This window comes from Centrocercus urophasianus, unplaced genomic scaffold (genome assembly GCF_019232065.1).
Source record: "Centrocercus urophasianus isolate 14NV4802_14NV808 unplaced genomic scaffold, USGS_Curo_1.0 seq_18, whole genome shotgun sequence".
In the NCBI taxonomy this organism is placed as follows: domain Eukaryota; kingdom Metazoa; phylum Chordata; class Aves; order Galliformes; family Phasianidae; genus Centrocercus; species Centrocercus urophasianus.
Window position 1 is genome coordinate 11,910,145 of NW_024884733.1, and position 26,610 is coordinate 11,936,754.

Below are 26,610 nucleotides of genomic sequence, written 5' to 3' on the forward strand. Positions count from 1 at the left end.
GCAGGTCAATGATGTGTTAAAACCCTCCCTATTACCAAGCTGCTCTAGTTAACTTGAAGATCTGCCAGAACAATGACTATTTTGGAAAACATGGTACAAATACAAATCTCCCTTTTCCTCTGTTTGCTGGAAATAACTATTTTGCTTGGCACAATGAAAACAAATTTACTGTTTACAGCAAGTCATTTGCCAATATATCAATTTCTTAAACCCATTAAAAATATATTTCTTTTCTACTTACCCTTTTCTTCCTTGTAAATTCTATGAGCTATTTTGTCCAGTACGTTTATTTTGTGACTAAATGTTTCCATATAATCATTCATTTCTGTAAACATTTCAGGACGATTTTTAACTCCTCCTCTTACTGAGGATGCTACAGCTCTTACGGTCTGTCCCATTCTGCTCAGCAAACTTGGACCCTGCTTCTTGTGCGAGGAGAGTTCCTAAAACCAGAATGTACTGTGTTTACTTGCACATACATATTTAAATTGTTTAGAAATAATAATACGTGATTTAAAGCTTTTTGTCTTTTTTTAAACAAAAACTGCATACACCTCAATGGAAAAAAAGACAAATCAGATATCTTTTTAGAGGCAAAATCTTACTCTAAGATTTTCTGAACAGACATAAAGATATTGTGCATTGTGCTCTTACAAAGAATGACCAAAGGGGACAGAAAACCTTTACCCTTTTGTTTCGTACAGTGAATTGACTACTTTGCAATCTAGCCTCTGGAACAGGAAAACAGAGGTAAAGATTGCATTGGGAAAAGCAAACAATGTTCCTAGAGGAAGAAGCAATCCAGCTATTTTTTTTGAACAGTTTTTACATCTTGATAGAATAACCTAAAGTTCAGAGAATGGCTCTGAATACAAAACTCGGATCTTCACATACGTCATACAGTATTGTGAATTTGCCACAGAAATCCAAACACAGCAACAAAAAGTGCTGTGGAAGATACAAGATACTTATGGCTGCACAGAAGATAACTAAATGCACAGAAGAAAAGGCTTTCTTGGGGAAAGAAGATTCCAGAAATTCCACATCTTCTTCTGACCCTTCTGTAACAAGCCATCAGAGGATGCTGTCGAGTACTGATCTAGGGAGGCTCCTCATACACCACTACTGACACACCATGTGGTTCCATGTAACTGTAGATAAAAATAAAGCCATTTTACCCAGGCCTGTGCAGTAAGAAAAATTTTGAAGTCTTCATTAAAAGTTAAGGTTGGGTGATCAGCAATACGGTTCAAAAATTTATGTAGAGCTTTTCTTCGAGTCTCAATGAATTCATCACTAAATCGTTCCACCATTCCTTTCATGACAAATTTTTCTGGCAATGGCTAAGGAAAGAAAGAAAAAAACATACTGCATAACTTGCATAGTATCAAAGATATTATAATAGCTTTTCTACTTGCTGAAAACATAGCTATGACCTTATAAAAAACACCACGTAAAAACCAAATTGTTTCAAAGACAAACATAAGAAGTACCCTTGCAGAATTTTTAATTATCACATACACATGCATATAAAGCTACGAACGAAAAAGTTAGTTTAATGTTTGTCAGATTTCAGAAACCCCACAAAGACCTCAAACACCTTTGTATAAAGCTGGGGCCAGAACACAAATTAATAAAAATAATATACGTTTTAGCAAACGAACAGGAATAATTAGTGTTGGATGTGCTTCTTCAAGTTTGCTCTTCAACCAAAGAAAATCCTGATATCGTCGTCGGACCTCATATTCACAGGAGTCAAATTCACCACGAGATGTCTGAAAACAGTGAACAGAAAACACAGGTCCAGGAAGTTAGAATAGTGACTAAAAAGCACAGTATTGTTTTACATCTTGAATAAAACTACATACACAATTCTAGTTTGCCCATGCTATTTGCTTGCAGTTTTTAAAGCAAATGATTAATTGTTTTAGGAGATAAAACATAATTTTTTCAAGAAATCAAAGTTCTACTTAAAAAAAAAAAAAGACAACACAACAGATTGACTTCAAATAATCAGTCCAACAGTGTTTCCAAAAGATTTTGATCATTATTGTAGTGTGATGTTTCCCTTTTAACAATCACAGTTATGTTCATTGCACTTAGGGCACTTCTGAAGGAGTTACAAATCAAAGAGTGAGGAAAGCCCATTTTTTAGCATTTTGGAAAAACCAGTAAGAGCTGACATATGTCCCTGAGGCCTGCTGACACCATCCAACAATCCCTGCTTTCAACGCATGAGAACTTCAGCATATCGTAGCACACTGCCCATGTTGTTTAACGGATTCTTCAATCCATCAACCCCAGTTTTGTAGCCCTTTGTCAGAGCTTGCCAACAAATCTTTAATACTTAGAAAAAATGCTTATTACAGCACTGCAAAATCACCAAACCATGAGATTTTATCATTGCTCCATCTTCTGGGGTCAAGCTACAAAGAGCCCAGGTGTTCAGCAAAGTGATGCACTGTTTAGCATTAGTTGTTGCACAGAGATTTACAGTGTGATGCAAGCACATGGCAAAAGAACTCACTCACACTCTTGTAAACTAAACATTTTTAAGGACTGAATAAACTTTCTAGGTGTGTGGGAGGAATGCTTTTACTTTATCATCAACAACCAGCATTCAAATTAAATACGATAAGGAAGGATGAAAGGGATAAAGAAGCAAAAGCAATCCACCTTAAAGCCCTTCCATATTTGCCTGCAGAAAAGATGTTCATTCATCTACAAAAAGATGCATGAAGTGAAAATTATTGCTCACAACCTAATGAACATAGCTCTATTCCTACCCTTTAAATATTTTATGAGGAATTGATAAGTTCTCTATTTAAAGATGAATAATTCCCATTTGAAAATTTGGTTTTAAATGTGTCTTTTAAAAAGAACTCAAAGTCAAATAAATGAACACAGTAATTCTCAAATCATGGCCTGCAGAATATTTGCTGGTAATCCCAAAAGAGCTGGCTGGTCTCACAGTGCTGTCTTTCTTCCTTATTTCCAGTAAACAATTTGCATTCAGGACAGCTGAAAATGCACTATGTTGTTTGCTAGTATTACTTTTTCACTTGAGAATTTTGGGAAATGATATGCAACTGCAGGTTTGAAACAAAATTCCAGGTGACAGTGGGCACTACAGTTACTGAAGAATGGAGCTGAAAGACTTTGCAGCAGGTGTGCTTCAGGCAAGGCAGCTCTTTTCTCAGTATAAAAAAATAATGCCCATATACATGTGTGTATATACTTACACTGATTTTTTTGTTTTCAGAATCAACTGCACAGTTACATATGATTACAGTGGTCTATAACTCATAGCAGAGTCAGAGCACAGTTTCAGTTGGGTAGTAACCCAGAGAATGGTTCACAAGAAGGCTGAAAATGCTATCACTGCTACTTCCGTGAGGCACTGAGGTTTACCCTGATCCTCATCTAATAGATGCTTACCTTTGTGACTACTCTGTATGTAATAAATGTTTCAATGGCTGTAATGTGGCTTTCAGGGTCATCAACAGTAATGAAGAGATCTTTTAATTCTGGTTCATCTTCAAATTTATACTGGTTTATCATAGATGAGGGGGATATTGGCATTGAAGGACTGAATGAGTTCACCTCAGCCAGGGACGTATCCTGCAGACGGGACATGAGAACATCCACATTGAAACATATTTATGCACAACCAAACACATCTTGGATGCTAAAATGGTAAGTTTTAAAATAAAACTTAGGACAGACAAAAGAATTATATGATCTGTGACAAGTCTATTATTCTCTTCAGTATTTGCTTCAGTGAGGATACAAGGAATGAGATTTATTCTAGCACTGATCAAAGCAAAATGGTACCTTCTGACAAGAAATTTATGCACAGCTATAGAACAGAACTTGCCTGTGGATGCTAAAATGAGTTATGAATACAAGCAGCCAGTACTTGTGCAGTTTGATTACCAGCTTTGTTAACATTGTTTGCAGCATTACTTCAGGACTAAGGAAGTTTCAGTTATTTCTAGTAAGCTGTACTATAAGAAATTATGACTTTAAAAGATCAAGACAAAATCCAATTTTGAGTTTTTATTGGAATCAGATATTTCAGCTTGCACATATTTTAGAATAGAATTTGAAATAGAAAACTTTTACGGAGATATGAATTTACTCTTTAAATAGGTATGCATGTAGTATAAAACTGGTGTTTAATTTCTTAATTAAATTAAATCCACTAACTACAGAAAACAGCATAATATAAATAATATATGTTTTAAAATAATGACAATTAAAATCATCACAATATTTGAAACATCAAACATTTTATGTAGTTTTTCTAATATATCAAATGCAGTGAAATATTTCAATGAACAACAAACTTTAATATTCATCCGTGTTTTCAGAAAGTTTCCTAAAAATCTACAAGACATAAATAAAAAATAGAAGTGCGTGTAGCAAAAATGAACTGTAAGACTGCTTGAGGAAGCATGCTTCATGCACACACTTCTTTTAAAGCAAAGAGGTCATAGTGCAATGGGCCCAGCTAGTGGGAAATCGCTTCTTAAAGCTGACAGAGCATGAAAATTGCATTCTCTTTTGAAAAGTTTAAGAAGCTGATATGCAAAATTGAATAAAAGCTGAAGGTTTCTGAAGGAGGTCAGCACGTGGATGAGCAGCCGCCTGTTGGGTCGGCCCACCAGAGGCTGACCAGCCCCAGGCCACTGCTGGCTGCTGGCAGCTGGCAGGGTGCTGAGGAGCTCACCCCACACAACACGGCATCTCACTGGCCACCCACAATGGAAGATGCCTTCTTTTTGGGGGGCTTCTCAAAGCAGAAGCATCCTTAATTCTCTGCAACATCAGCAGCTTGTTTCAGGCTCGCTTGAGCTACCTTTTCACTTGCTTTACAACGCAATAAAATCAATTGCTTGTCTAAGCCAATGAATAAGCAATATAGAATGGTTTGGGTTGGAAGGGGCCTTAAAGATGACTCAGTTCCAACCCTTCCACTCGAGCAGGTTACCCAAAGCCCCATTTGCCTGGCCTTGAGCACCTCCAAGGATGGGGCACCTGCAGCTGCTCTGAGCAACCCGTTCACAAGGCTGACTGCTCTCCTGCAAGCAAGATAACCCCAGTGGCAAAAACTGCCCTTCATAGTGCCTTGCTCACTATGGAGCATGCAGAAAACAGATGTTGCTGATGAGAAAACTCTAAGATGTCAGAAGTAGGAATGTATGAGTCCACACAAACCAGAGCTGTGTACTGTCATGTGGGACTGAAGAGTACAAGACTGGTGTCACTGAGGCTGGCAAGAATTTTTCCATTGGCTTCAACAGGGTCAAAACTATCTCAGGGACATGTTCTTCCCCTTTTCCTGCTCTGACACTCATTTTCTACTGCAAACTCTCTCCTTTTGAAATCTATCAATGTACTCTCACACATATGGAGTAGAAAATCATATTGGGAATTATGCACAGAAAGTATTAATATACCAGACCTTCTATTCTATAACTCTGTGATTAAAGGTGATGGTTTTAATATTATATAGGTGCTTCACTGTATGTCTGTCAGTTACTTGACTTCTTTTACTCAGGCTGTTCCAGCCCACAGTTTCTGTGCTGTATGTGGTCAGCCATGACCAAAGCAGTGGAGGATGAATACAAAAGCTGTGCTTTCTCTGCTCTACAGCACCAGCTGCCCATGCTCTATGTGGAGAATGAGCACAGTTTCCCAAATGTGCTTGGGTGAAGCGAAGTACTGAGAAAACAGGAAATTTCCAGGGAAAGAAAAATGCATGTGAGCATGCATGGGATTTGAATGGCCATTGATGAATAATGACAGTGCAAAGCCTAATCAAGGTAAATGTGTTTCATACTGTCTAATTTCCTACAGGTCACCAGTATCTTCATGTTTCCTTCCTCCTCAGTTGCTACTAAAAGTTGTACAGGCAGGTTCTGGAAAGCATGTTTTTATATGCAAGGGCTCACAAGTGTGGGATCTGAGAAATAAACCGCAACAAGAAAAATCCATGGAACAAACAAGTCTTCTGTTTTGCTGCTCTACACCCATTGTGTCATCTGCATATGAATGAGTGCATGTGAGTTTTAAGTAAGCACATCTCTTCTTTACTTCAGGTTTACTTCCAGCAGTTCTTGAAAGAACACGGTAAAAAAAAATTAAAGCTAGCTTTCTGTTCTTCTCTACAGCTATGACATTGAAGTTGGAACTATGTTTTTGTGTATCTGTTGTGGGTGGAAGGAATTTTGTGGCAGAAAAGAAAACAAGCAAATGTTCCCATTCTTGGTTTAAAAAATTTTTCATTTGATTGAAATTGGCCACTAAGACTCCAAAATTAATATGGGATAGAAACACTTATGCAGTGGGAGCAGCCTCAACGTGGGCTGAGCACACAGCCTGCAGCTCTCTGGGGAAACCATTAAGCCCTGGAGTTTGCCAAAACACTGCTCCTACTCAGAGCATGGACACTTGGCTCAAGACTATCGCCATCAGGCAGAACATAGAGCATGCATCTGAGACCAGGGATCCAAAGCAGGTCTGGAATCAGGGGACATGATGGCAGGGTGTCTTGTAGGAGAACAGCTCAGTTGTTGGAGCATTCTTCAAAGAAGGAGAGAGATTCCTTGGCTGAACACTCAACTTTTAAATCAGGCTCAAATCCTTGATCCACTTGTTCCAGAAAAAAAATTGTGCAATTCTGCAGTGGCACATACATCTTTCCTACAAGCACCATGAAGAAAGTTTGCTGTGATTATGGAAGAGAACCAACTCTAAAACATTTTAAGCATTAACCAAACCAGCTCTGTCAATGCCATGCGAGGGCACCAGGAACAAGGAACAAGAGGACTACCAGGGTGAGTATTGCAACACAACTCATGAAAGAAAGCAGGTTGTGGTGTGACTCATAATTCAACCTTGAGAAGTTGCTTCTGCTAAAATGACCTCAGAACTTTCACCATGGTGACGGAAACTTGGATAAAATGAAATGCAGGTTACATCAGAAAATGGTTTATCAGAGCTGCTGAGTTAAGAAGCCAGTCTGTAATATTTGAGATATGTCACGGGATGCTGGCTTAATGGTTATGACACTGCCAGGTCAAATGTCTATGAATTTTCATACAATAAAGACTTGGCGACTACATCTTGAGTAATAACTGAGGGTATTGAGGCTGACAACTTTTTAAGAACCTCATTTTTCATCATTGAGATAGTTGGTCCGTTCCACTGACTAAACTTAGAAAAATGAAGTTGATGCAGCACCAGGCACTGAGCACTGTGCTTCCTCTGCATCCCGTTCAGCCTGCCCACATTACACCACTGCCTTAAGGACAGCAGTGTAAATTAAACATGAGGAGGTCTCAGGACAATGTGTTACAGACAAATAAGTTTTACAAAAATCAGTCTGAAACTACATTTAACCTGTCAGTGTCCCTTTCATATAACGGATGCATGCAAACAAGCTGTAATCCCAAATCACCTCCACAGATTTTCATCATCTTGAAAGATCAGCCCTCAAATTGAAGCTGAAAGCAAACTGTCAATTTCTGGCTGATACACAACCACCAAAAGCAGGAGCCCAAGACTTGCACATAGAATATTCTTGTCTGCAGAAAAAGGTCATCATTCTGCATGCAGTAAGAATTGTTAAGATTTACTATAAGCAGGAAATATTTTGCATGAATCTGCATGGAAGATACTTAAGAATACAGATTTTTGTCTGAGAGCAGGAGTAGTTATATGAAATACTAGTTTTGTTTTCTGTTCTCAAGGAACATCACGCTTGACAAGCATGTCGGTCTGCTGTATTGACAGGCATTGAAACTGCATGCAGAGCTGCCCAGGCTTGCACATGCCTGGAAAAGGAAAAAGGACTCCAGGTAAGAAACAGCTAACAGTACTGAGCACTGGTTTTGTGCTCAAGTTCAGTGAATGTGATTTAGTTAACTCTAGTTAGGCTTCAGAAAAGCACAGGTAACTTGGTAAGATTTAGCCTGACCTTTTGCCCATTATAGACCATTAAATCACCTAACAGTCCCCTTGGCTTTAAAATCCATCAATTTCAGGATTTTCACTGCAGTCAGTTTAAATAGGTCCCAATAATCAACTCTTATTCCAATGGTTTTTATTTACATTTACAAAAAATTGCTTCTTTTCCATAGAAATATAGGAGATATATCTTTAATTCCAGTAACAATTGATCCCAATGAAGAAGCGGGATATCCCATTTTCAAACAGGAAAGACACTCGCAGTTTCTCTCCCCGTCGCACATCCTGGAACGCAGCAGTTCGGAACTCGCAGAAGACGCCCAAGCAGAAGCTGCCCGCTCCGGCGGCTGCTCAGCGCCTCCCGGCCTCCCGCCGTGCGGTCAGTGAGCTAAGGGGCGCGGGGACGGCGCAGCCCCGAAGCGCGGCGGAGCGCCCGGCAGCGTCCCGCCGAGCCGCTGCATCGTCTGCACGCGTAGAGCAGCCGCTGCCCCGCGCCATGCCCGGGCGGCCACGCTTCAGGCATTCCCGGCCGAGGGCTGCAGAGCGGTTCCATGCAAGAGAGGCCGAGCGCGAGCCCGCCCCGCCCGTCCCGTCCCGTCGGCAGCGGGGGCTCCTCAGCCACCCCAGTCCCCACTCGGTCCCGGCTGCCACGCGCACCCGCCTCGGCTGCGGGGAGAGCGCGGCTGGGCGCGGCCGTACCTTGCTGAACACCTCCAGGTCGTCCTCATCGTCGTCGAACGCCAACACCTCGGCGGAGGCGGTGAGCAGCGGCGTCTGGGCCGCACCGGGGGCACCCGCGAGGGGCTCGAGCCCTCCCCCGCCGGCGGGGGGCAGCGTCGGCTCCGGCGTCCGGCCCTCCGCTTCCATCCTTCCCACGAGTGCGGGCGGCGGCCCCACTGGAGCCGCTCCCCGGGGCGCCGCAATTGGCCGCCCGCCGCTCCGCCGACCCCGGCCCGGCCCAGGGCAGCCCCGGGGCGCGCCCAGTGCGCAGGAGTGGAAGAGGCGGTGGCGGGAGGGCCCGACAGCCGGGACGGGGCGGGATGCGGCGGGACCGGGGCGGAGCGCGTGCTGCGGGCGGGCGGGGACGGGGCGTCCCTGTAGAGGTGGTTGGAAGGTGGGGGCCGCTCAAAACGCCCGTACGTGATTTCGTGGAGGTGTGGGGGTGACGGCTGCGTATGACCGGGTCTCTCCGAGATCACTGTGGTCTCGGCCACCCGCTGGTAGCTGCTCACCGGGGGTGCTGGGTGAAAGCGGTGGTCTCTGCAAAATGGTGAGTCCTGTGTTGAGCTTAGGAGAAGCAGCCACCGGTTTGTTTCCTGGGAAGTCTTAGGGAGTGTCTCAGCACGGACTGTGTGCCCGGGTTTTATTCCCCTGCTCCGGGCCCGTTTCGCTGTTGCAAGCCCAGCTGGAAAGCAAAACTTATTCCTGGACCCTCACGTGCTCTGGATGGCCTTTCTGTTGGTGGCCGGTCTGGGGTCCGGTCTTCAACCTGATGACAGAATTGGAGGTGACTTTGGCTTTTACTTAGACACGTTAGCACCATGTCACATGAGAAGGAGTGTGGGCTCAGCCTAAACCGAGGGGGAACTCTGCTGTGAATTCCTTTGCAGGTCCTCCAGCAGGCAGGCTGTACAGTGTACTGCCCCTTGGTTCTCAATCTGTCAAATTAGAAAGGGCAAAACCCATAATGAAATGAAGGTCTTTCCAAAGCCACTCATTTGTGTAACACCCGGAGCAGTTGGTGAGAACATTCATGTCGGGCTTCTCAATGGAGTGATGAGCTACAGATTTAAATAGAGGGAAAATGAACACTGAATATTCACTGAACCGTGCTAAGGAGAAAGAGGGTATGCATATGTATTTAATGTATAGCAAGACACTTTGATGTTTGAAGGGGAAAAAAAAAAAGAGAACAAACATCAGCCGGAGCTCTACGTGCTGCCGGTAGAGCCCCGCGGAGAGCTGCGCGCTCGCAGGCGGCCGCCACCAGGGGGAGCTACAGCTGTGCTCCGCCCGGCTCCGCGCCGTGCGGCCGCGCTCCCACCGCCTGCCCGCCTGTCTCCTGCAATCCGTGCTGCTCCTTCCCGGCCTCCGGCTGTCCTCGTGTACCAGCTGCTGATTGGAAACCGGTATCGCGAGGTTACTTCCCTTTCTAATCGGTTCTTCGTACGTCGGCAGTAAGAGGGGGGCAGTCTTCTGACTGCTGATCCGCAGAGGTGATGGATGAGCATTGTGCCCTCTCTGGGTTTGTTTTTATTCCTCTGTTTTTAAGTGCCCAAGACATGCCATGTTTCTGAATGAAGCACCCGCAGCCTGTAAAATGCCATGTTTTTTATGTGTTTGTATTTAAATTCAGGTGTTATACTCGTGAGGCAGTAATGGAATAAAAGGAAACTTAGCAAGGACCAGGAATGCAGACAGCACGCGTTAGGGATGATAAATAAGGGACAGCAGTCAAAAAAAGTATAAAACTGATCTACTGCAGTCTTGAATACTAAGGCTGTCATCTCTCTCATACTAATTTTTCAAAATTTTACCATTCTCTTGGGTTCTTTATTTCTGTTGGAGAATATACTTTAATTGGATTTTTTTTTTCTTTTTATAGTTTTTTATTATCTCATTAATCAAGCTTAACAATTTTTAGATTGCTCAGCGGTGGTACTTTGCTTTCTGTGCTTTATATTTGAGGTACCAGTCTGTGCAAAAAAGGTATTCATTGTCCTTTGCTCTGGGAAAAATTGGCATATAAGAGTCCCTTGGAATTTCAGTCATCACCAGAAGCTGTGCTGGAACACAGCAGGAAACTTTCCTATCCTCACGGGCACCTGCCTGTCCCATGCCTACCCCAGCTGTGCCTAACTGATGGGAGGGCACAGGGAACCCAGCTGTGGCTTTGGGACATCCTCTCTTCCCCAACAAGGCCCAGCTACCAGCATTTCTCTGCCCTGCAGGATTTAGCAAACAGAGCTCTTTACAGACTCAGGAATTCGTCACCGATTTTCTGGCATAGGAGCAGAGACAACTGTAAACAGCTGAATATTTGAGACACTGTGGGAGCACAAACACAGAGTTACACCTAGCAGAAGCTATTCACAGGTTTCTCTTGCGCTATTTCAAAAGTCCATTGCTGTAGATCTTGGGTTTCTTTGTGCACGTGTGTGCCGGGGATGTGCATGTGTAACTACAAATATTCTTCCCTGAGTTAGGTCTTGGTAATAAAGATCAATACGTCAGAAGTCTTCATGCCGTGAATGTTACTGCCACACTAGCTATTGCACTGAGACCGTACTTAGAAATATTTTGGAAAGGAAATGTTATACGTTGTAAAATGTGGTGTTTTCTAAGTAACTGTTCAGTTGCTGTGAACTTCTGTGAAGTGTTCCAGGCCCTCCTACTGGGGAACACTGGGTGCAGCACTTGCATGTGCAGGGGCTGTGCTGCAGTTGCCTCCAACTTTTATTTATACAGTTAAGCCTGAAAAGCTGTTTTGTATTACAAAATTGTCAGTGTTGCACTGCTTGCATTTCCCCTTTTTCCTTGCTAAGAGTGTTGATCCTTGCTAGTAATCCCTTCCAGAGTTGCTTTTTCCTGAACAAATTAAATTTACAAACACCGAAGCAGAACCGAGCTGTTCCTTTGCTCTCATGTGCAGGCTGCATGTGATCCCTTTAGGGCACAATACCACTTTGAATACTTAATGTTGACTTGTCGAGTTTCACCAAATGCACAGTGATATGGATGGGATTAAATCCTGTTTGATTTCCTGTCCTCCCTAGCCAGGCAGTGGGGGGTGCGGAGGGCTCACAGTGTTTTACACTGTTCTACCACTGAAGTGCAAATAATAAGCATATTAGTGAATCTGCTGACATCCAACACCTTGGCACAAATGAGAACAGTTTTCCAGATCTAAAATGCATTGTCAAGTAGAATTCTTGTCAGGGTTATCTAATGTATAAGCAGAAGTCATTACGTTTACACCCAGAAGATAGTTTGATGGTGAATTAAGGGCTGACCTTCCTATCATACTCTTTATTAGAGCAGGCTTTACTGTAAGCTCCATATAATGGCTCAAAATCAGGTTAACTCTTTGTGTGCCACGCCTGAACTGGTGGCAGAGTCAGTGTTAAAGCTCTTGGGTAAGATGTGCGTGGCTTTGCTTTCCAACTGGGTGCTGTGCTGAGGCTGAAAGGTAACTCTTGCTCTTCTATTGCCTTCTTGTTGTTGCTACTATGCTAAGAATAGGAGGTACTTTTATCGATGTATTGTAAAATGCTTCTGTTGGTGGGTGAATGCCAGGCTTGTTTATTTCAGAGACCATCAAAAGGTCTTTGTTTTCTGACTACCCAAAGGAAATTACAGTGTAGTGTTCTCATAATCATGTTATCTTTTTTTATAGTTGCAGATCAGTTTTATGACATTGTAGATGCACAAAGCCCTGATCGATACCTAGAGACTTGCTATACTTTTAAGTTATGTGACTCTGCCAAATTTTAGACATAAAAATATTCCAGGTAAAGCATTATTGGGTTTTGTAATTTTTTTACCACATCTAAAAACAGTTGCTGAGCTTCATTGGATGTGAAAGCATTGATTTTTTTGGTAATACTTTGAACTGCTGTCAGAGTCAGTCTGTTCTGATGTAGCATTATCTCTTCTGTTGAAGGAATAGTTTCATTTTTCCAAATAATTGCTGTTCTTCTCATTTTTGATGAATAGTGTGTTTAGCAATCTATATTTTATGGCGTGAAATATTGGAGTGCCTCTGAGTCTGAAAGTATCCAAGAAATATATTAATACTTAACATACCTCTGAAGGTTTATCAGATTAATTTGATAAATGTATTGAAGTTCTTATCTTACTTTTCCTGATGTCGAGTTTGGGAGCTCTGAACTTTTGGTAGAAGGAAGGAGATTAACACTGGGCCTCTGTATTGCCTGTTTATGACCAGATGTGGTCCTGTCTGCTAAATAACTGGAAATAAATGACAGCAACTGATAGGAATGTTACGCATTTACAGATGTCTGCTTGTAACTGAAGTTGAAGAATGAAATATCTGAGCTGTTGCAGTGCAGTCCACATGCTCTGCAAGTGCTCTGCAAGCCTGTGTGATCTGTGGCGAGAATCTCTTGGCGTGGAAATGGGCTGAACAAATTGATCTGGGTGTTGTGTCACGGGGCCAGTAAGCCTGACTGGAATGCTGGCAATCTGCTACAGAAGTCTTTTTGGCTAGAAATAGGTGGAGAATTCACTGCCTGTACTGGCCTCACCGTCTGGCACAGTCAGCCAAGAGCTGGGTAGCAGTGCAGCCACCAGCTGTTGCCAGGGGCCCCGAGGTGCACAGGCACCCATGGCAATGTACCCTGCTGCTGCAGCCGGGGAAGCTTCTCAGCCTTCTATGGGCACAATTTGCTAGTGCTTGGGCAGCTAAATCCTGGGTGCTGTGTTATTGTAAAGGGCAGTGTCTCAGGGTCATTCTTGGTAAAGTATGTCCCTTTTTGTTCTACGGAGATCGGAAAATGTAAAAGACTATTAATGCAGAGGAGGAAGTATAGTTCTGGATGGTGGATTGTGGCCGAGAGGAAAGAATGCAAGCAATGCAGCCACAGAGAGGAATTTTAAAGCATATATGTGAGACTGCCAAAATGAAAATTGCAGCCGAAAGAAGTGAGCCAGCAGTCTAACTACAATCGATATCTAGATTAAGTAAACAATTACAGCCTGCCAGGGAAACTGAAGTGTCTTCAGGTGTAAATTCTGGTTTATTTAGTTTATTTACCTTTTTTGCCATTTATGAAGAGTGAGGTTTCTTTTATTTACATCTTTTTGCAGCCTGCAAGGTAAAGGCAGTGTCAGTTTGTCACTTATTCCTTGTAAAGAAATGATACAAGCCAGTTAATAGTTGAAGTTATTTTGAAAATCTGACTACCAGAAAGTTACAGAAGTGACCAAAACAAGTATGTCTGAGTCGATACAGTTAGAGAATGTTGGAGAAGCAGGCGTGGGAATAAATAAAACATGTAATGGGGTAATATTAGAGTACTTTATAATGCTGACCTTGCCCAGCGTAGACCCTAGAATGGAAACAGTTGTGTTTGCAACATTTTAAAAGTTTTCTCACCAAATATTAAGATGTGGAAAAGCTCTTGCATGATAACTTGGCAGTTGGTCCACCAGAATATAATTTCTCTCCTTGCAAGGTTTACAGTAATGTTGTTAAATAGCTCAACGTTGTTTTAATGCCATTAAAAGATATACCTAACTCCAAAACAGAGCCAAGACAGATTTGTACATGTAAGAATATTTCTTACGTTCCAGCTCAATCCCTCACCAGGAAAACATGAAACCAGTAGCATAGTAGGCAACTGTTCTACCGTAATTCCCTTATTTTGTATTTAAGTTTGCCAAAATAGCTTCATGCTTTAAAAATATCAGTTGGTCCTTGTGGACAGAGAAGCGTCAGAACAAATGAAGTACAAAGACCAGCTACTCCCTGGTCTGTCACCACTGTGTGTGTTGCTTAGGATTAGCTGAGGCACGTGATGTATCTGGGGGGGAATGCCATATATTGAGATGTAGCAGAGCACACAAGAAAACAGAAAAGAAGGCTTCACTAATTTTGTAGCCACATGAAGAAAATTCTTTCATTTTATTTCCTCTCAGCATGGTGGTTTTACTGTGAAGAATTTGGGAGACTTTCTGTCAAGTACTGAGAGGCACCGGTGCCAAATGCTAGAAAAGAGTAGCCGAGGAAACAAGTTAAATGTCAAGGTTTTATGCCAAGACATCATCCAGGATTCCATGTGACTTTGGACAGCATGGTCAGACTGCAGCTCCAAGAGCTGTAGACCAGATCAGAAAGGAAATGTTTCAATAGATGCAATTTATGGTAGTGGTGCAAGCAGTCATATGCTTTCTGCAGCTTGCTCTGATTTACTAGATGTCAGCAGTTTTTGACTGGGCCCCATAGATGTGAAGGGCCAGATTTGCCTGTTTCTTACAGGGGAAATAATGGAATTAGATGCATATTTTCTTCAACTGATTTTTTACTTAGGGATGATGTGGTGGCAGAGCATTTGAGATGTTGACCCAGTAGATTTGCAAGAGAACTTGTGTTTTCAGTGAGATTTGTGGATGGACTGCAGTGCCAAAGTACTGTGTTGTGGTGGGCTGCAGCCAGCTCTGTAGTCCTGCAGCATTGCCACTTATTTTCCACAGATAGAAAAAGTAAAAGCTCTTAAGCAAGACGAAATTGCAGGGAAGAGTGGGTGTACCTCTCAGCTCCTATGAGTTAAATCTCTGCTATGTTGGATGAACTTGTACACATATGAAAGGTCTCTTCTGCATTCACCGTTCTGAGAAGCATTTGCTGGATGGGTGCTGTGGGAAGAGGAAGGAAGAGGTAGAGCTAGAGAGGTCAGTTCTTCTTTCCATAGGTGTATCATTGTGCTTTCCTTATCTGTAAATTAAAGCTGCATGTTTTTTGTTTGACTTCACTGAACTTCTAAATCCAAAACAGACAATATGTGTTTTTTTTTCTGTGTGCTATCACATAAGACAGCACATGAATATCTACTAGACTGCAGCCTGTGGCCAAATGTGCTACAGGAGTTGATTAGATGTTCTGTAGGAATTCCTATTTAAATTGACTTAATGATTTGTACTACCAAATTTCACATTTCTATTTCGTTTATGAAGCAGGCTAGAATTTAAGGCCAGTAACTGTTCTTGTTCTTGTGTGACATACATGAGGAAAACAGATATTTATTAAGCACAGCAATGAGCAGAGAACAATTGGTGGAAAGAGTTCATTTTCCTTATACATTTCTAAGGGGACTTCTGGGTTTGCTTAGTGGAGAGCTCCACTTTATATGTTCTGGCTTCTCTCGAACTGATAAGCAAGCTCTGCTGATGCAGCACTCAGTGGCCAAGCATAGGAAAACAATCACAGGTCAACTTGTCAGTTTGTGAATCAGCTGGGAATTGCTTCGACTTTTTATTGGGTTATAATAGCTGAGAAGTGTCTTCACCTGAATTTGCACCTCTGTGCTTAAGAAAGCCATTGTGGCTGCCAGAAGGAGTTATGTGAAATATAGAAGACTTCCATTTGGTTCCTGCTCCACCAAAGTATCTCCTGTAATTCTTAGTAACCCCCATGGTTTCTATCTGAGGATAAGGATAAGGCAACTCAAGCTGGTTTGGGTATCATGCTGGAGCACTAGAAGGCCATCCTGGCATTCAGCTATCTTCTCTGCTTGATAAGAGCTATCAGATAGATTGGAACAAATCTCTTTAGCCATCTCTATGCCTTCTTAGGGTTTAGGAACAACCTCTGACAAGATTCCTATGCTATAGTAGAGCCAATGCAAATTTAATCATAAAGCAATGAAGAAATTGGCCTGAGGTTCCCTTGGGAACATGCGACTGATATGTGAATGCCTTTTGCCTTTATCCTTGGATTTACCTGCACACCTGAATGCAAACATCTGCTTATAGATGCGGGGAAAGGAGGAGAAAGGAGATAGCCAAAACAAGGATGATAGCCATTAATTTAAATCCAGCTGAAAAAGTCTGAATAATCCTCTGGGTACTTGTCCTATTAAGAAAGTATGATCTATTGAATAAAGCATTCCTTCTCATTATTTTTGTAGTATGGAAAAGCAGGTAATATACAGTTCAGTACAGAAACTGAAGGAATGAGTCACCAGTAAAAGTATGGCCTGAAATGTGAATAGCTTTAAAACAAAATTATGCCCATTTAAAAATGAATCAGACAATTTTTAGGTAACTGACATTTGAGAGGAATGGATACAAATAATCTCAGGATTGATCAGAAGGTAAATAATGAAATATACTGCTTCATAGTAAGGAAGCTGAAAGTAAGGAAATAGCATTGGTAAACTGCCTTTGGAGATTGAGATTGACATAATTGGTAAGATGAGCCTGAAACTGAGAAATGGGAGTTAAGACAGCTTTTTGAACTGCCAAACCTACCTCTAGTAAACAAAAAGATGAGTTCAGATGTATTCCAGTGCTGAAGGAGCTAACTGCACATGGAAGCTTGGAGAACAAGAAGAGAAGAGAATGGCATGGATAGCGCTGGTTGGGGAGGCCAGTGTAATCCAGCTCCTGCGGTTTCCATGGATGGATTCCTTGTTCTGTCATTCCTGCACTGATGGGTGCACCCACGAGTGATAAGTGCCACCAGTGCATGTGGCATCTCTGCAGCTGAGCAGAAGGAGCCATTGTATGTCTGGGAGGGCAGTGTTGGATGTTTGGAGAGACAAGTGCTTGCACAAGCCAGGTCTGTGCTTCAGGCTGTAGTTAGGTTCTGTAACCAGCAGAAGGATTTTGAGTAATCTGGATAAAATTTGTTTATGATCAGGAAAGAGTAATTTAAATGTTTTTATGCAAATATGATGAGCTGGAGCAGCAAAATGCAGGGTGTTAGAAGGATTGGAAAAAGAGAGAGGGAAAACAGATCCCCATATGAACGGGACGTAGCAATCAAAGGATAGCATGTTAATTTTACAGTAGGTTAAAGAGTAACCAGTGTAGCTATTCTGTTTGAATGAAAAGCACTTCAAAATCAGAGAAGGATGGCTAGTAAAATTCTACTAATCTTGTGAGTCTGTAGGATATTCTTGGATTGGATTTAGTTACCAAAAGGGATCTTTTTAAAGCACTCCATGTTTTAATGTTTTATGTGTGGTTAAAACATTAAATGCGACCAGCAGTTGTGACCAAATGGTTGGGCAGCCTTACACGTGGGAGTACTTAACTTCTTCAGGGTAGCTGGGAGAACAAACACTAATAATACTATTAGTGTTTGTTTATTTCTAAATAAGAAATAAGACATAATTTCTAGAAATAAATATTACTATTTATTTCTGCTGGAAATAGCTGACTGACTTTGCTATTCTGGGTGTTGTGGGTTGTTTGGTTTTTTTTTGCACTCTTCTAATTAGAGGCCAACTTTAATATTTCACGTAAGTAATGAAGATACTGTAGATGAACTGATTTAGGAATATATTTTTTGTGATTCAGATAAAGTTAAATGATAGGATTAAGACCAGTAGGTCTGTAGCTGTGGATTTCAGATGGATTTGGAAGATTAAATCCACCTAGACAGCTTAGAAATATCTGAAACTTTCTTACTGAGAAGTTTGAAAGCTATATAGAGTTAATATCCAAAACAAAAAAGAAAAAAAAAAAAAAGGAAGCATTGTAGAAAAAAATTCTTAACTGGACAAATGGCTATATAATAAAAATAAATGAACTGAATAAAATAAAGATTGCAAAAAAAGTCTGACAGCAAATAGATCTATGTGAAATAGGTAAAGAAGCATAGGAATAAGGTGAATTGAAAAAGCAACAAGCACCAAGCAGAACTAAACCTTATCCTGGATGTTGAGCATGATAAAATTACCAGCCTTAAGTAAGCGCTCACAGAAACAAAGTACTAGGAAGTGCATAGGAGCACTGTTCAGTAGCTGAGACCCAAAGAGTAAGAAAATACTTTATTCTGTCCTCCGGAGCTGATGATATTGACTTCGGTAGAAAATGGAAGTTGCCTCACAGGAATGTGTCCACAGACCTTAAAATAAGAAATCATTGCAAGATGAGCTACAAAATGTGAAAATTTGGGCATAGTGAGGGCAGTGATCAACTGTTTCCCGGCCAGAAAGAAGAAGGGGCTGGCTTGTGAACTCTCCTACCTGATATACGATATGTATATCAAATAAACAGTGGTTAAAGGAGAAGGAAATGTGGTCTAGGTGGTTATAGGTCTTTAGTCTGATCCTGAGGTCTTAAAACAAATTTTGAAATGAATTCTTCCTATTCCACCAAAAGCATACATTTTTTTTTTAGATAAATTTCTTCCTATTTTACCACGCCTGTGGGCTCAAACACTTCTGATAAGATTGTACTTTGAGGTAATACTGGGCATCTTTTTTAAAGTGTTTGTGCGTGGATCAATCTAGCACTACTCCTTAACTCCATGCCCATAACTTAGTTTGGTACAGAACAGGCAGATCAAGATTTGTACAAGCATGGATTTAAATTTTTTACTTTCTCGTTGAGTACCCAGACCTGAATTATGGAACACAGATGATGGAGTTTCTGTGAGATTCTTTTCCAGCTGATATGGAAACAGCTAGCTCTACAAAATGGTCTGAACTTTCTTCTGCAGAGTGATTGAGAGATTACCAAGAAAGCATTTGAATCTACAAAGATTTTCCTGTAAGAGTTGAGCTCGCTAGGCACATTTTTGTTCTGGAAAGTAAGTGCTTTAAGCCTTGTGCTGGCACTAAGCATATGTTAAGTTGTAAACAGCAAATTGTTTAGAGGAAAAAAAATATTTTTATTTTAGCAATGCTATTGTAAATGAGGTGTAAAACTACAGCAGACCTTCTCCAGAAATGTTCCCTAATAAAAGAAATTCTTTCCTGACTATCAGAACTAACAGCTTGACTGGAAGCATCCTAAATACCTCATTCTCTGTACTAAATCTACAGGCACTGCATGAAAAAATGGACAGTTAAAGACTTCAGCCAGATACCAGAACACAAGTGACTCTTACATTTCATGATGAGTGCTCTTCCCGGCCTTTTGGGATAGTCCACTGGGCTGAGGCCTGAGCAGTTCTTCATGGAATTGAGATGAAGAATGTGGGGCATTTTTAGAACACAAGTTGTTTTACTTTTAAAATTAGTGTTTACAGTGCTTATCACTGTTGAAAATAGAGCTGGCAGAAGACTGTGCAATGAATAAGTTTAGGCAATGCTGATAAATTAGAAATAAAACCTGGGAGTAGAAGTTGTTCATAGAAGCTTTTTAATCTTCCAGTTTCCCCAAAATTAAATATCAAATTGCTGGTAACTCTTGGCATCCTTTGCAGATATGGAGTTCAGATACACTCATCACAAGTGCTTATCATTAGAAGGAGTGATTGTGTCATCTGCAGTAGAATCATTCCACACCGTTGGTGTTTCTTGGCAGAATGACAAGTTTTAACTTGACATTGTGTAACCCTGGGAAAGAAAGTGAGTCCTACCTTTCCGTGAATAATTCATTAGTAAGGCAAAACACTGACTATTCCAGAGAAGTAATCCTTTCTTTCTGGGGAAAGGAGAGGGGTACTAAGACCACTTATTTTATTTTATCTTTTTATTTTTTTATTTTTTAGTGTATGTAAATTAATCCATATTGTTTTCCAAGGGTTTCTGGAGCCAACCAGCTTTCTGAGAATGTTGGATTGTTCGGAATTAAATAAAAATGCTGGTAAGGTCAGTCTTTCTCTCAGAAATCCAGCCAAGTAGCTGTTTAGATAAAATGTGCTAGAGAATAATTTCTAATGACAGGGTTATACTGACATTATTAGCCATGGCATACAGACCACATATTTAATACCTGCCAGACATGAAATTGTCCAATGCCTTTTTTCTGGAAAATGTTGTCTTTTGTATTTGCTCAAACGCCGATGAACTCAACATTCACGGGTGTGATTAAAAGAGCAGTGAAATATTTACAGTAAGTCATTTTGTCCTATTTTTAAGTTAGAAAAATTCTGGGTTTTCCATTCAGCTGGATGAACATCCCTATTGCAAATAACAAGCTTAGAAAGCATAAGTTGAAACATAAGACCCAGTATAATATATTTTTCTTATTTCAGGTAAGCCATTCTTAGGTCTCCTCTTTGAAGGCTCTACCATTGCAATTTTTTTTTTTTTTTTTTTCACAAAATTGTATCAGTAGCAGATGTTCACTTTATTCTTTTCTTATTCACTTCTAATATGTATTTTTCATGCCTTCTAGAAAAGGTTGGATATCATTTTAAAGCATGTTCTTGATAACAGGCAGGCAAGGGCTGGATGAGCCGTTCCTTTATTCATATGTGCAATATCTTGGGTATTCGAAGGGCTCTTTAGTGATCCCTTCCTCTAAGAAGCTCAAATAATTCCTGGTATTTTATTAATCTGTCAGAGCAAGGGTTGCTTCTGAATTTATCTTGGTATTTCTGTCTGAAACTGCTGTGCAGCCTATGCTTCAAATTGCCAGCATTAAATCAACATAGTTTTCCTCCTCATTCTTCATCAATTTGTCATATAGATAAGCCCACTACCTGCACAAGCAATCTTCCATTATCCACTGTTCTTGCTGGTTTCTTCCATATACTTCCATCAACACCCACAGAGGCTTTTTACTCTCAAATATATTCTGTCTTTTTCTCTTTAGTTTTTTTAACTCCACTGCTTAAGATGATGTCTGCTGATAGCTAATGACTCTAAAAATTGAGTGTGTCATATGACTTATTTTCTCAGTGATACAGCTAGGTGGTTTGGACTTTAGTCTCTTGACATCATATAAAGGAAATAGGAAAAGAAATCTAAGTCATTTTTAAAAATGCACAAGAGAAAAAATGTGTCTTGGTGACTTTCGTTATTTATTTTTCTTTATGGTAACTGTAGCATCCACACTTCTAGTTACTGAAACTGTACACACTGAAAATTTACCTAAGTAAATAAATACATGTTACACCCCCCCCCCCCCCTTATGAACTAGGGAGGAAGTGTCCTTCGTGATCAGGTTTTCATCCCCACGAAGTTTAATCATTATTCAGATTCCTGTTTTGTCGTGTATTTGCTTGTTCTTAATTGTGCTTCTGTGATATGTGTAAATGTAGCCTCCATAACTCAGATTTTTTATTTGCATCATAAAATGGTAAAGAATTTCTAACGCCAGTATTATAATTGAGCACTGTGTTTGAGAATATCATGCCTCATTTTTCTCCATGCTGTATCGGCAGTGGACTGCTATTGTCCATCCTGATTATTTCACTGTATCAATTAGGCAGCCAAGGAAGGAAGAAGAAAAACAGCTGATATAGATTAGGTGACCTGTTGCAGATCACAACACACAACTTTGACAGCATGAGAAGGAGGTACACAGCCAAACGTACCAGGTTTGGAGTCATCAGAAATGTAACCCTCATTTTTAGGAATAGGTGGAAGGTTTAAAATTGACTTGAATTTTGTTTTTATCTCATTTCTGCTTCTCTGCGTAAATAACCATTTCCAGCAGCTATTGTAAACCTCATTGAAATGTTTTTTAAAAAATAATACTTTTTAATTATCATAGTAATTTTTTTAAGTGTTAAAAAAAAAAAAAAGAAAAGAAGCATAGGAAGAAAATCTCTGCAAGCACTGCTTTTCCTTCCTTAGAGCACAAGCACAAGTCAGATGGGGCATATGCTTTTCAGAGCGTGTAACCTCCAAGTGTGGGCATGCTGGATACCAAAAAAAGAGCTGCTAGACTTTTTACAAGGAATAGATTTCTTTGCAGAAGAAAGGATTAGCAAAATCATCAAAACACCTGAAGAAAAATAAATTCAGAAATAAAGCAAATGGGGGGCAACTCTAGAAATGTCTGTAGTTGTATAGAGTGTTTGCACATAAATACTTTAAAGGAGATATTTCCTCTTTCAGAACAGACAGAAGCTGCTGATTCCCTCTGCTTCCTTATTGCTGCTGCGGGTGCCCCAGGCTTTTTCCTCTAGTGCAGCTGTGCTCTGCTGAAATAAATGGCACTTCCTGGGGGCTGCATCTTTAGTTACTGGTACAAGAGTCACTATAATGTGCACTGAGATATTTCAATAATGCTTTCAAATGACTATTAAAACACAACTCTGAATAATAAAATCGCATGGTTGCAGACAGAGCTACCAGTGACACAGCTACCTACAAATTATTTCCTTCAAAGAGGAGCTAGTAGAAAAATTGTACAGCAGCATGGAAAAGCATAAAAGCCCAGATGCGCAGTGATGTGGTCTCACTGCTGGCTGCCTCTTCTTCCCAGCTCCCTCCCTCTTCTTTGTTTTGATTTACAGTCTTCAAAGTATGGAGTTCTCACAGCTCAGCTCATCTATTGCCTCTCATTAAGGGGAATAATCATTTGTGCCTAGCAGTACGAAGTCTGGAAAAGCAAATTCATAACATACCAATGTCTTCAAGCTGATCCAAGTTATTTCCTATACAAAGTGAAATGATACTGAAGAACTGTAGCAGAGTTTCCTTCTCTATCCTAACATCCAGCTGCAAATGGATCACACTGAAGTTGTTTTTGATGCAGCAGGTTGTTGGCTTCTCAGGGCTGGGACACACAGGGTTCATCTGCCAGGGGCTTTGTAGCAGCTGAGGCTGTTGATTTTAAAAGCATCTGGGAACACATTGCCTGGCTCTGAGCACTTTGTATGTCCAGTAGGATACCAGTGTATTAAGGCAGCAATATTATGAGTGGAGAGAAATGCACGCCTCTTAGGGCAATTAAATAGGTCTTAAAGTTCTAATGGGTGCTTGGAAACAGTCCCACAGCAGCTAACACTGTCTGGCCCTGGGCTTTTTTCCTTATCATTTTTTATTTTACTTTTGCTAATTCTACCCTTAAATACATCTCACACTTTGTCACTTCTATTTTTTTTTAATCTGAGCAGCTAGGCTTGTCATCCTGGGTCCATGAAGGTAACGGAAGTGGTATCTATAATGTGAACAGGAAGATATAACGCTTCAAACACCAGCGTATTTTCCAAGCAGACTCTATATTCACAAAATGTTAGAATTTAGGCTCTTTCCAATGACAACCAGGACCACCTCATTAAATGCCATGTTCTAGAACCATAGAATCACCAAGGTTGGAAAAGCCCTCTAAGATTATCCACTCCAACTGTCCACCTTGGAGACCCTTTCCCAGCCAGTCCTCTTCATCCAGCTGTCCCTTAAAGAGAAAGCAGATACAGGTCTTGTTTTTAAGTTATTTCCTCTCTGCATGAAAGTAATTTCTGTTTCACTCTTCACTGTACGTTTCCCAGAGTATGTAATATCTGCTTAAGTATACCAAGACCACAGATTTGTACTGTGTTGTTTGTGTGGTTCGTAACATTTGCCCAATGGTTAAATCTTCTGAATTCTCTCTCTTTTTTTTTTTTTTTTGTAATAGGATTTCAGTCTCATCTTGCATTTTAGATAATTTATTTTATCATCAGAACTGTCAAAATTTGTACTAGGTACTTTGGCACTTTGCCTATTTAATGGCCAGTTTATTTAGGAACAATTTGAGTTATCTCCCATATATTTCTAGCATGTTTCAGACAACAATCTCCACACTATTTGAAAAATCAGTAATTGAAACATGAACTATGTGCTACTTTGATAGAAAGTATTTTCTGGTTTTGTTTTCTGCTTGGGGAGGAATCAAATTCCAGCTAGTGTGGTCATTTATTCTCCCTCCGTATTTTATTTCTGGTAGCTTGTTCTACGTAACTGAAGAGTGGTGTTAAAGCCTCATGAACACATCCAGATACCTTTACATGTACATGCTCTGCAGATTTGTAGAGTTACCAGAATTAAATATTTTTAATTTAAAGGATTTAAATTTCTTTAAAGCTTGGATAGGATTTTGAAGTGTCAGAGAAGAAATGTCTGCATTTACCTTCAACTGATTCTATGCAATAGTAGAAGGAAATGATCCTCATAAAGATGTCTGGAAAAAATAGTTTCTTTGATTCTTTAGTAGCTTAAATGCATCACTTAATTTCACCTGTCTCTGTGTATTTGTGCTTGTGAATACAGCAGGATTAACATGTTTGGGAAAGTTAAGAGCTGCTGTAAAAAAGACAGTGGATAGTTACTAAAATTCAGCATAATTGAGATTAGAGATGCAAACAACTGCTCTTGGTATTGATAGCTGTACCTGATGTTCTTTTGATGATTTGTGTCATTTTTGAAAATACATGATTTTCAAGATGAAGCCTTTTATTGAGCTGTCAAAATCTTACAGTTCAGATTTCAGAAATAATCAAATTACACCTTATATACTTAACTAAAGAGACCGAAGTGCTTTTCACATGCAGCATTGCACTCAGCACAAAAACAAATGCTAATGTGACTATCTGTACAGGACCAAACTTTAACTGAGATCTGGGGTGTTGCCATGGCAATTCCAATTGTTGGAAAAAAAAATCCCTTTTGTGCTTCATTCTGACATTATATTGCAAAATGATGATTATGAAGAAACACGCAACTCAAAAGGGGAAAATTCTCCTTTTGAAGACGTAAAACATACTTTCTATCCCATTTACTTTTTGTGAAACTCTAAGTATGTGCTCAGATTGCTATAAGCTGCTTTTAAAGATTCAGATACATTTTTGTTTTTCACAAATTGCCATAAAACATAAAACAGAATGTTATTCCTTCCAAATGTAATAATCTACAACATAGGAAACTCCAAGACATATATGTCATTTCCTATGCAAAATATCAATTTCTATTATGTTATACTGCAGACATGGACTTTTCTCTTACTGAACAATGCTGTCTGCATTAGCTGAAACGAATACGAAACTTGCCTATGTTATTTATCATCTATATAAAGTATAATCAGAATAGCTTGTAACAGTCAATAGATTAGTCATTTCTGTTTCTAGTTATAAAACTGTTTTTCTACCGATACATCTCACTATGAGAAAATTGATATGGCTATTACCTATTCCTTGCTAAATCGATATAAAACAAGCTTTACATTAAAAATAAAAAAATAAAAACAAACAACCATACACACACGCACACAAAACCCAAAGCACAGGAATGCTTCAAAAGAGAAACAAATGAAAGGATACGGATAGGATTTGGTTTGCACTGCAGATCTGCACTGAAGTTTACTATGCATTCCTTTATGTGGGGAATGCATAAAATGGAAACATTTCCAGAAGAGAATTAATTCTTGCAGTGCTGCATTGCTGCTTTATAAATAAATCATTGTCCTTTCTCTATTGATCACTGGAACAATCCAGTCGAAGAATGCTGACTTAGTGAAGCCCTTATTGGTGTGTTGGATTGAGAGAAAAATCCTGGTAAGTGGACCCAGCATTGGAGAAGAGGGAAAAGCCCACACTGGGTAGGGATCAGGTTTGATACATTAAACCTGGCCGTTGATTTATTTCTTACTTCCAAAAAACCTTGACAAAGAAGCTGATTTCTACCATGTCTTTCTTTCTTTCTTTCTTTTCATAATATCATTGATCAGGGGGAGTACTAAATACAACACTGGTTGCAATTGATTAATGCTGAAGATCTGTGTATAATATATTCTGAATTTTTTTTGTGGAACATAACAACACATTCCAAATGTAATCCAGACTTTTTATGATCTCAATAATATTTTTGTGTCGAGAAATAAGGGTTCAATTCTTTCAGGAAAATGTTAGGTTAGTTAGTAGACTCGTCTGGAAAAAAAACAGTGCAAACTGCAAACTGAGGTGAAATCTGAATTTTGTTTGGTTATCTTAAAGATCACAGCTTGCCAGTCTGACAACTTTGTGATGTCAGATTGTCCTGATTTGTCAAGATCACTAGTATCAGGCCCCAAGGCTTTTCTGGGAGGAAGAATAACCTGTTACAGAAATAAGCTGAGAAATACTTTTTCTATGTGTCTGTATGTTATCAGTATTGCATTTTAAAGGTCTATAACTAACAGAACACAGCTTTTACCAAATCCTGTAGGAGGTGTCCCTCTCAAAACTACACTCACAATGTCATTTCATTATCCAGAAATTTTAGCAAGTTCTAGAATATACATTTCTTC

The 26,610-nt window shown here is 40.1% G+C and overlaps 1 protein-coding gene and 1 long non-coding RNA gene across 12 annotated transcripts in view; one reads left to right on the forward strand and one right to left on the reverse strand.

Annotated features, from left to right (window-relative positions):
• SNX7 (sorting nexin 7) overlaps positions 1 to 8,870 on the reverse strand; it is an 83,401-nt gene extending 74,531 nt beyond the window's left edge. For all 5 annotated transcript variants that reach the window (XR_006168855.1, XM_042819115.1, XM_042819116.1 and 2 more), the window contains exons 1-5: positions 8,674 to 8,870; positions 3,439 to 3,621; positions 1,665 to 1,775; positions 1,179 to 1,343; positions 242 to 443 (exon numbers count right to left, since the gene is read on the reverse strand). Coding sequence is in view for 4 of the 5 variants with exons in the window: in XM_042819115.1 (XP_042675049.1) it covers positions 242 to 443; positions 1,179 to 1,343; positions 1,665 to 1,775; positions 3,439 to 3,621; positions 8,674 to 8,841 (829 nt within the window). In the remaining variant the exon portion in view is untranslated. The remainder of the gene's footprint in view (positions 1 to 241; positions 444 to 1,178; positions 1,344 to 1,664; positions 1,776 to 3,438; positions 3,622 to 8,673) is intronic.
• Positions 8,871 to 9,089: 219 nt separating this feature from the next.
• Positions 9,090 to 26,610, forward strand: part of LOC122160970 — a 42,250-nt gene continuing 24,729 nt past the window's right edge. For all 7 annotated transcript variants that reach the window (XR_006169011.1, XR_006169010.1, XR_006169009.1 and 4 more), the window contains exon 1: positions 9,090 to 9,244. This is a non-coding gene — a long non-coding RNA (uncharacterized LOC122160970). The remainder of the gene's footprint in view (positions 9,245 to 26,610) is intronic.